Source organism: Mus caroli, chromosome 10, assembly GCF_900094665.2.
Source record: "Mus caroli chromosome 10, CAROLI_EIJ_v1.1, whole genome shotgun sequence".
NCBI lineage: Eukaryota > Metazoa > Chordata > Mammalia > Rodentia > Muridae > Mus > Mus caroli.
In genome coordinates, this window is record NC_034579.1 from 47,168,490 (window position 1) to 47,179,231 (window position 10,742).

At 43.5% G+C, this 10,742-nt stretch overlaps 1 protein-coding gene across 1 annotated transcript in view; it reads left to right on the forward strand.

The window, feature by feature from the left end:
- Dcbld1 (discoidin, CUB and LCCL domain containing 1) overlaps positions 1–10,742 on the forward strand; it is an 87,307-nt gene that overhangs the window by 68,104 nt on the left and 8,461 nt on the right. The window contains exons 6-7 of the mRNA XM_021174605.1: positions 1,423–1,556; positions 9,703–9,743. Of these exons, the coding sequence (XP_021030264.1) occupies positions 1,423–1,556; positions 9,703–9,743 (175 nt within the window). The remainder of the gene's footprint in view (positions 1–1,422; positions 1,557–9,702; positions 9,744–10,742) is intronic.

Below are 10,742 nucleotides of genomic sequence, written 5' to 3' on the forward strand. Positions count from 1 at the left end.
GAGTTCGAGGCCAGCCTGGTCTACAAAGTGAGTTCCAGGACAGCCAGGGCTATACAGAGAAACCCTGTCTCGAACCCCCCCCCCCCAAAAAAAAAAGAAAAGAAAAAAGAAAAAGGAAAAAAAAAGTCACAGAATTCCTTGGTGTTACTGCAACCCCCAGATAACTGGTTACAAATACCGTCCATTGCTTCTGCATGTGCTGTACCTTAGATTTGAGGAAACATTCAGATTGAGACTCAGGTAATCAATGTTCTCAGGAATATAGAAAACTACTTAGGTCCAGTGATTAAGACACAGCATAACCCTCTCTGTCTTCTTGGATTTGGAATTAGCTAAATGGAAGATGCAGAGCACACAGCTCAACTTTATTTAGAATTGCTTCTTGGCTCAAATGCCAAGTCTGTCTACTGTCTTCCCATCCACATTTGTTTCTGGGGACCTTTGGACCTGGTCACCTCACAGTCTTGTCTTTCCATAACTTCTCTTCAGAGCCAGTGTCACCCCCTAGCCTGTCTTAATCAGAGCCAGCCTCTGGATCTTGCTTTTGCCGAATTCACCTAAACAGCATATAGCTGGGGCTGAAGGCGCCCACCAGCAGCTAGCCCAGCAGTCACGGGCTTTTAGGCTCACTGAAAGGATTCAGAAAGTGAGATGAATGCTGAGATTTCGTTTGTTTGTTTGATTGTTTGTTGGATCATTCCACATGGAACTTGCTGTTCCATGTAGCAACTGTCAGCCATCTTGGTTTTGATGTTGTACCAAATCAAAGAATTAATGTGAAGTTGCAGTACGTTGAATACTACCCAGATTGCTTTCCACCTTGTTTAAGACTGCTTGTAAACCAAGTCTAAGAGACAAACCCCATTATCTTTTTCTGCATAGCAACCTACCCTGAACTCAGTGACATATGAGCATGTGAGCGGTTTTGACAGATGAGCTCTTTGGCTCTGCTAGTCTGAAATTGTCCTTGGGGCACTGAAGAGTCCTTGTGCATGTCACTAACATGCATGTCAGTTAGTAGGGCCTCAGGAACTGTGGCAGAACAAGGCGAACTCTTTGACATGTTCAGATTTTGCAGCTAGAAGTTAAGATAATAATGCTAGAAACGTTATTCTTGGGGGCGGAGGACTACTGTAAATGACTAAGCAACCAAAAATGGAAAACACAGTGAATATGTTTCTAATCCCAGCACTCCAGAGATAGAGATAGGCAGATTTGTGAGTTCAAAGCCAGCCTTGTCTACGTAGTGAGTGCCAGGATAACCGGCACTAAATAATGAGACTCTGTCTCTAAAGAACAACAACAACAACAAACAAACAAATGAACACCCCACCCACCCCCAACAAACAAAAGTAGAAAGTAGAAAATTCCAGCTTTGTTTTAAACCGGTGAGTGCTGAATAATCATGTCACTCTGTTTCAGACCTCTTTATTGTGCAAAGCTGCCATCCACGCAGGGATCATCACAGATGAACTAGGTGGCCACATCAACTTGCTTCAGAGCAAAGGGATAAGTCACTATGAAGGACTCCTGGCCAATGGTGTGCTCTCCCGGCAGTAAGTACTTGGCTTGTGTTCTGAGAGGAGAAAGCCCTGAAGCCCGTAATTAATCAATCCGCCTGCAATTTTGAAAGGACAACAGGGATATAATGCCAAGTGGCAGAGGGCCAAGGAAATGCTTGTGATATATGGGGGCTACTACGATGACTCAGCTCTTAAGAGTATTTGTTGCTCTCCCAGTGGACCCAAGTTCTATTCCCAGCACCATGCTGGTAGCTCACAACCATCTGTTGATGCGAGTTCTAAGGTCTCTTCTTCAGGCACTAGCCATACAAGTGGTGCACATACATTAAGGCAAAACACTCATGTGTTTTCTTTAAAAAGAAAATAAACAAACCCTTTAAAATGTGCGAGTTTCAACAGCACTTATTGTCTTTATGTGGAAAATAAATGTAGTATCAAGAGAGCTTTCTGGTTGTGCAGGCGCGTGAGTTAAAATGGCAGATGTCTGAGCCCTGATGTGGGCAGTCCGAGCTGCACCTTTGGGAGAAAATTAATGCTTATTCCTTTTGGCTTTTTATTGTTTCAGTAAATTACTGAAGTTATCTCCAATTTTACCTAATACTGAGGGTACAGGGAACTGAAAAATTCATAGAACCACTGAGTGCTCTCCACCCTCAAGGATTCCTCGAGAGCATTTTTGAGAGTAGAAAGGGGCCTGCAATAGATGATAGATAGATAGATAGATAGATAGATAGATAGATAGATAGATAGATAGATAGATAGATAGATAGATACATGGATACTTGCATACATGCGTTCATACATAGATACTAGGTAGGTAGGTAGATAGATAGATAGATAGATAGATAGATAGATAGATAGCAGTGGCTTTTATTATGTGTTAACATCTTAGTGTGATAGTTGCCTCAGTTTGCTTCAGTGTGGAGAAGGAGGCTCCTTGAAGATGGGTAGTTAGTGAGGAAGACATGCGCCTGGAAACTCCAGGTCTCCCCCTAACCCATTACCATCATTCCCACCCACCCCTACCAGTTCTCCCCTGTACTCTGTAGGTCCCTGCAGATGTTTCCTTTTACTGTGATTGTGTTTTGAACAAGATTCCACAGTTTTAGTCCCAAGCATGAGGCTCAGGACAGAAGCGGCACCCACTTTGTGATCCCTATGTAGGAAATCGATCAGGATTCTCTTCTACATGGCCGTCTTTAGCCTTACTATTTTACCCTAGTCCCATTTGTAATTATTGTCCCCTGCTGACTGTGAACACATGATCCTTCCACTGCTGCTAAAGTTCTGGGATTGCAAGTGCACACCCAGTTTATTCAATGCTGAAGATCAAATCCAGAGCTCTGTGTCTGCTGCACACGTTCTCAACTTCCCAGCCACTCCCCTAGCATCCCAGACCTCTCTTGCACACAGGAAACTCAAGACTATTATCTCATTATTCCATCCTTGCGCTGGATGTCACCTGACACAAGCTAGTCACCTGAGAGGAGGGACCCGCCATTAAGAAAATGTCTCCAGGGGCTGGAGAGATGACTCAGTGGTTAAGATTACTGACTTGATCTTCCAGAGGGCCTGAGTTCAATTCCTAGCAACCACATGGTGACTCACAACCATCTGTAATGGGATCCGATACCCTCTTCTGAAGGCTGCTACAGTGTACTCCTATACATAAAATAAATAATTCTTAGGAGGAAGAGGAAGAGGAGGAAGAAGAGGAGGAGGGGGAAGAGGAAGAAGAGGAGGAGGGGGAAGAGGAGGAGAAGGAAATGTCTCCATAAGATGGTGCTGTAGGCAAGCCTTTGGGGCATCTTCTTAATTAGTAATTGACATGGGAGGGCCCAGCCTATTGTGGGCCCTTGGCTGGTAGTCCTAGCTTCTGTTAGAAAACAGGCTGAGCCTCCATGGCCTCTGCATTAGCTCCTGCTTTCAGGCTCCTGCCCTGCTTGATTTCCTGTGCTGACTTCCCATGATGATGAAGAGTGATGTGGAGTATAAGCCAAATAAACCTTCTTCTCCCCAACTTGCTTTTGGTCCTGATGCATCATCACAACAATAAGAACCCTGACTAAGACAGTCCTTATAAGAGTGTGGACTATCTTGCTTGGTAGGAAGCCCATTAGAAGCATGTATGGTATCCCAGCACTTGGGCATATAAAGTCAGAGAATTGTGAATTCTAGGCTAGCCTGAGCTGTATATACCCAGACCCCAGTACCTGGGGGTAAGAGGTGGACATTATCAATAGTGGATAGGTTCTCAAGTTAGCACAGGGTTGATTGAATCTGATGTCATTTTAAGTAAGTACATAAATGTATTATAGTTTAACAAAGGTGTGAGCCAGCAACATTGCTTTTACAGAAAAAATCAGTCTACATTTTTGAAACAAAAGGAAAAAAATTCACTCCAGAAATTACAGTAAAAACTGAGCCTAAAATTCTTTTCCAGGTTCGGGGCTTGGCCCAGGCTCCTGGGAGTAGGGTTTAGAAGAAGCACCTGGGGTTAGGGGAGAAGATGGTTATGTGACATATGGAAATGTAACAGTCATGGATAATGGCCAAAGGGAGGAACAAAGCTTAGGGGGGACAGAGTCAGAGGCTGAGAAAAAAATGCCAGAGAGGAGTAGACATGGCTGTTAGATTGTCGTGTTTGTAGCCAAATGTGCTGGCTCACAAGAGGCTTAGGAGAAAGAAGAAAGCCATCAACCATTTGGGGTGGAAGTGGTTGCTAATCTAAGAGTTGGAGAGACAGTGCTGGATGCGAGAGACCCTGCTGGATGCGATACACAAAAGACTGTCCACTGAGGATGGTTGTGAGTCACCATGTGGTTGCTAGGAATTGAACTCAGGACCTTTGGAAGAGCATCAGTGCTCTAAACCACTGAGCCATCTCTCCAGCCCTTGTTTTGTTTTAAGAAAGGGTCTCAGCCTATACTAGCCTGTAGCTTAATATTAGCCAGGCTGGCCTTGAACTCCTATTTCCTCTTCCCAAGCTTTTAGGGTTACAGGCATGTATCACCATACTCAGCAGGCTGCTTCTGATGTCTTCACTGAAACAAATGAAATTATACCATATATACACATTTTCTTTCTTCCTTTTCTTTTCCACACTTCCTTCCCTTCCCTTCCCTTCCCTTCCCTTCCCTTCCCTTCCCTTCCCTTCCCTTCCCTNTTTATGATTTACTCATTTTGGTTTACATATGTATGCCTGTGTGAGGTTATGTGCACAGTGTGCACACAGAGAGTCCAAGGAGGCAGACCAGGGCATTGGATGTCCTGAAACTGATGTGATAGATGGTTGTGAACTGCCATGGGAGTACTGGGAAATGGAACAGTCCTCTGCTACAGCAGAAAGTGCTCTCAACCACTGAGCCATCTCCCTAGCACCTCTCTTCCACTCTTTCTTGTATGTTACCAGATGTAGACAGCTAGCACCACCACACTCTGCTGTCTCCTTACATGCCCCAGCAACAGTCAACAGATGTTGGATGGGAACATCAATCTATCTCTGTTCTACTTATACTCCAATCTGTCACCTATTTCTCACAACCTTGGAAACACAGTATCCTCGAAATATAAGAGGAAGACACAGAACGATGGGTAACTGTAGCATGTAAATTAAAANGCGAAAAGAGCCTTACTGTGACACATCAACATCTTAATTTTAGTTTAATGAAGAAAAGGTNAGCAGCTACAGAGTAAGGTTCTGTAAGTCTACTAGTTCATCCACATACAGTGTTAAAGGCAGAGATGATTCTGAAGGGCACAAGAAATCCATTTGGTTTATTTAATTTATTGNTTTATATTATTTAAAAGAGTGTCATGTAGAACACGCTGGCCTTCAACTCCTGTCTCTGCCTTCCATGTGTTAGGATCACTGGTTTGTGTCACCATGCCTGAGCATAAACAATATTAAAAAATGTGTCTGGTTGTTTTCTAGTGTTTTCTAGAATTTTTTAAACAAAGCACTGTTTTATGGATTTCAGTGTTTGTTTGCAAGTATACACATNTACCACAAGCATACCTTCTGCCTGCTGAGGCCAGAAGAAAGTGGTGGATCGTCTAGAACTGAGCTTGTCAGCCTTGTTTATAATAGCCAGGCTGGAAAGAACCCAGATGTCCCTCAATAGAGGAATGGATACAGAAAATGTGGTACATCNACACAATGGAGTACTACTCAGCTATTAAAAACAATGGATTTCTGAAATTCTTGGACAAATGGATGTATCTGGAGGATATCATCCTTAGTGAGGTAACCCAATCACAAAAGAAGTCCTTAGATATGCACTGATTGATAAGTGGATATTAGCCCAGAAACATAGAACACCCAAGATACAATTTGCAAAACACCAGAAGAGGGAAAACCAATGGGTGGATACTTCATTCCTCCTTAGAATAGGGAACAAAATACCCATGAAAGGAGTTACAGAGACAAAGTTTGGAGCTAAGACGAAATGATGGACTATCCAGAGACTACCCCATCCGGAGATCCATCCCATAATCAGCCACCAACCCCAGACACTATTGCATATGCCAGAAAGATTTCGCTGAAGGGACCCTGGTATAGCTGTCTCGTATGAGGCTATGCCAGTGCATGGCAAATACAGAAGTGGATGCTCACAGTCATCTATAAGATGGACACAGGTCCCCCAATGGAGAAGCTAGAGAAAGCACACAGGGAGCTATAGGGGTTTGCAACCCAATAGGTGGAACAACAATATGAACTAACCAGTACCCCCAGAGCTCGTGTCTCTAGCTGCATATGTAGCAGAAGATGGCCTAGTCGACCATCATTGGGAAAGACCCCTTGGTATTGCAAACTTTATATGCCCCAGTACAGGAGAATGTCAGGGCCAAGAAGTGAGAGTGGGTGGGTAGGGGAGCAGGGCAGGGGGAGGGTATAGGGAACTTTCGGGATAGCATTTGAAATGTATATAAAGAAAATATCTAATAAAAAGAAAAGAAAAAAACTGAGCTTGTGAGCTGTGATGTAGGTGCTAGAACACTGTCCTTTGCATGAGAATCAAGAGCTCTGGTCCACTGAACCTTCTTTCCAGTCCCTAAATTTTCTTTTATCTTTCTCCCCTTCCCTTCCCTTCCTTTCCCTTCCCTTCCCTTCCTTTCCCTTCCCTTCCCTTCCCTTCCCTTCCCTTCCCTTCCCTCCTGAGAGATGAGATTAAAGGTATGCACCACCACACCCAGCTAATCCATATGTGTATACATAAACTATATATGCTTAAGATTTTTATCCTACTTTTTATGTATATGAGTATTTTGCTTGCATGCATGTATGTGCACCATGTAAATGCCTCATGGCCAAAGAGGTCAGAAGTCAGTGGATCACCTAAAATTAAAGTTACAGAAGGTTGTGATCTACTATGTAGTTGCTGGGAATTGAACGCTGTTTCCCTGGAACAGCAAGTGCTCTTAACCACTGAGCCATCTTTCATCTCTCCTCTCCATACGTATATTTTTATGTACATATCTACCTCAAACTTTGGAAGATTGAAGAAAAAAAAAAAGCATGAAAACAGTTGAATTTTAAAAAGTAGGTTTCCAGCCAGGCGTGGTGGCACAAGCCTTTAATCCCAGTGCTCGGGAGGCAGAGGCAGGCGGATTTCTGAGTTCAAGGCCAGCCTGGGCTACAAAGTGAGTTCCAGGACAGCCAGGGCTATACAGAGAAACCCAGTCTCGAAAAACCAGAAAAAAAAAAGTAGGTTTCATTCTCTCAATTAGCTATGTAGCAGTTAGACTTAATGAATAAATATAATTTTGAAATAACTTGAAGTTAAAATTGCATGCCAAAGATGTACATAAATGTAAATGATTAGCAGCTTGTAGGGAATTGGCAGTATATCATGTAGTTATTTGACCTAATTTTCTTGTTTTTTGGTTTTGGTGGGAGTAGAAAGTCCAGAATTATAGCAAGGACTGTACTTCCCCCTCGCTCTTGTGATTTCTCCCTGGTCCTTGTTCTGAACAGGGAGTCAGCTGTGTGTGAAACCAGTCCCCTCTGCTTGTTTAGATCCCAGATCTTCAGGGAGCAGCTGTTTTTATCTGTGATGTTTTGCCCTTGGGGAACCACTGAACTTGCGGTCATTGAACTTCTGTTCCCACACACGATGGCTTGGCACTCAGGAAAAACAACACTGAAGGAAGTGTTGCAGCTGAGGAAGAAGGGTTCCCTAAAGGAAATAGCTAGACTCTGCTGGGATTCATCCAGGGGTCAGACCACTTCCTCAGTTTGAGTAGGCCAGAATGGAATCAGGAAGAAGGACTGACCTCATCCCGAGGAGGATGAGGACGAGGAGGCGCTGACCATCAGAAGGGAAAGCCTTTCCTTTGTGTTTACCTCAGATTGTTCCAGACTATCTGTCTCTGGAGTCCCGGGGGAGGCTTCTTATTCCTGTAATTTGATGGAATTTGTTTACCCCACTGTGGATACCTTAGATCCCTGTCCTCCCCTAGGTGGTAGCCCTTAAGGAGGTCTGTCTACTCTTAGTGTGACTCTGTCCCTTTTAGTTAGCTGAACAGTGTGAAGTGGTCATCAGAAGCCAGCTGAGAGTGGAAGAAAGGCAGGCAGAGAATCATTAGCAGAACCATCCATCCCTCGGGTTTGTGCTTTTGGATGAAAATTTTGTTTTATTACATTTTAAAAATGAGTGTGTGTGTGCATGCATGTGCATGAACACGCTACAGCATTCATGTTGAAGTCTGAGGACAGCTTGTAGGCGTGGGTTTCAGGGATCTCTCAATGGACCCATTATCAACTGAGCAGCTCATGAGACCCACGTCTTCATGTTCAAAAGTTAACCCTTCCATGCTTATCCTCTATGATTGACAACAAAAAGATAAAATTAATTATTATAGTGTCTCCTGGCCACAAGAGCAAGCGTAAGTGTTCATGGTTGATGCGAGCTTGTGTAGTCCTTTATGTTGGGACGTCAGGAGAAAGAAAAAAGAAACTATCCGATAAAAGAGAGGATCGTGAGGAATTGTAAATTTATTCCCAACAGTATGTTCCTTTTCCAGAGGGTTCTCAAAAAGGAAGTAAGTGAGACTGAGGTGCATGATGTGAAATTCCCAAGTAATCGATATCCCAAATATTAAGTTTGAAGAAAAAAAAATACTCTAAGACTCCTCCTCCACACCCCCGTTATACCATGCTTGAATGTATATAACCAAGGCCTTTTACCGGCGTATCACAGAGATTCCTGCCTGTCCATATTTACTCCCAATGTATGGACTCATACTAGATGTCCATCAGAGATGAATGGATTAAGAAGATGGTACATACTAAGGAATTTTGTTCCGGATGAACTTGAGGGTGTTTGCAGGAGAATGGAACGACAGATCATCATATTCAGCAAGATTAGGGAGTCCCAGGAAGATAAAGCTGGAACACAAGAGGATTATGCAAAGCTTCACCTCTATAGTGAGGACTCAGAAAGCCCAGGCTACATAACTAGAAGGGAGACATGCGGGTTAGCTTTATGGGAGAGAGGACTTCAGTTGAATTGCCTCTATCAAATTGGCTTGTGGGCATGACTCTGATGGATTTTCTTGATTGATGACTGATATGGGATGGCACAGCCAACTGGATTGTGCCAGCCCTGGGCAGGTGGTCCTTCGTGGTGTAGTGAGCAGGCTGATCAAGCCAGTAAGCAGCATTCCTGCGTGTCCTCTGCATTACTCCTTGCCTCTGTCCAGCTTTTTGTCTTTAGTTCTTTCCCTGACTTGGTGATGGAGTCTGACTGAAGAGTTATGAAGTGAAACAAACCTTTCCCTCCAGATGCTTGTTTGTCACAGTAATAGAAATAACATAGGATGGATGACTTTACTCAGAGAAGCCATGGAGAGCTTGGAATGAGGATGATGAAGAGTAAATATGAAGTAACCTTGTGTGTGTGTGTGAGAATGTCATGGTTAAATGCATTTAATTAATAGAAAAGGTCAGGTCTCAGAGTCCAACCTTTGTCACCTGTTTTTTTGTTTTGTTTTGTTTTTTAATTTATGTCATTTATTTTTTGAGTTAGCTGACCCTTAAGATGCTGGTATAAATGGTAGGAGAAAGGCATCAGGATTGTGATCCTTGCTGTACAGGGGTGAAGCTATGCTGTGCTGGCTTCCAGTATCTATCAAAGCACCTCTCTCACGTGCCTCCTGTTTGTCTTCTTTGTTTCAGTGGTTCTTTGTCGGAAAAGCGATTTCTTTTTACAACCCCAGGTAAGGATCATGCTTTTTATAAGTTTATTGTTTTAAAGTCTACAGTGGGAATTTAGGCTCCCAAACCCCAAGACTATGTAGTCCTTTGAGGCACCTTAAGTAGCCTGGAATGAGATATGTAAATCAGGCTGGCCTCAAACTCACAAAGATCCAGCTGCCTGTGGCGATCCAGTGCTTGGATCAAAGGCCTGCATCACCAAGTCCAGCAGACATTTTCACTTCTAATTGTCCTTTATTTTCTCCCCAAGGGTCACAAAGAGAGCTGCAGAATGATATCCTCCATTTGTTAACAGTTTATACAGCCAGGAGCCTCTTCTGGGGACAGGAGTGCCTCTTCATTTGACACAGAAAGAGTAGTGGAGAAAGAAGCATGGCGTTCTCTGTAGCAGAGTAAAACGCTGCTTGGGAACTTCAGGCTCCAGTTCCTCTTCCGTTAATGTACCACAGCTTGGACAATGAGAACCTCACAGCTTCCCAACCTTGGTAGCAGTTATCTGTCAACACCCCCCCCCCACACACACACACACACACACACACACGAGCTGTGGACCTGAGTCCAAGAGCCTCACCCTGCCATGTGTAGCTTCCTCCCTTGACCAGTCTAATTCTGATTTAAGGAATTCACTTGAACCCAGCAAGAAGCTCAAAGTAAGAGCTAATCCTGAGGAACATGGAACAAAGGCTGCCATTTTAGGGTAGAGGAATGACTTTGTTCCAAATTTAGCTCAGACTTTACTTTGTAACATCATAGGCAAACATGTATTCATTTTCTCTGTGCACAAAGCAGTTTTGCTAATTTTGTTTTTTGTTGTTGTTATTATTTGTTTGTTTGTTTTAAGATAGCATCTCGACAGGTGGTGGTGGCGCATGTCTTTAATCCCAGCACTTTTGAGGCAGAGGCAGGCAGATTTCTGAGGTCGAGGCCAGCCTGGTCTACAAAGTGAGTTCCAGGACAGCCAGGGCTACACAGAGAAACCCTATCTCGAAAAACCAAAAAAA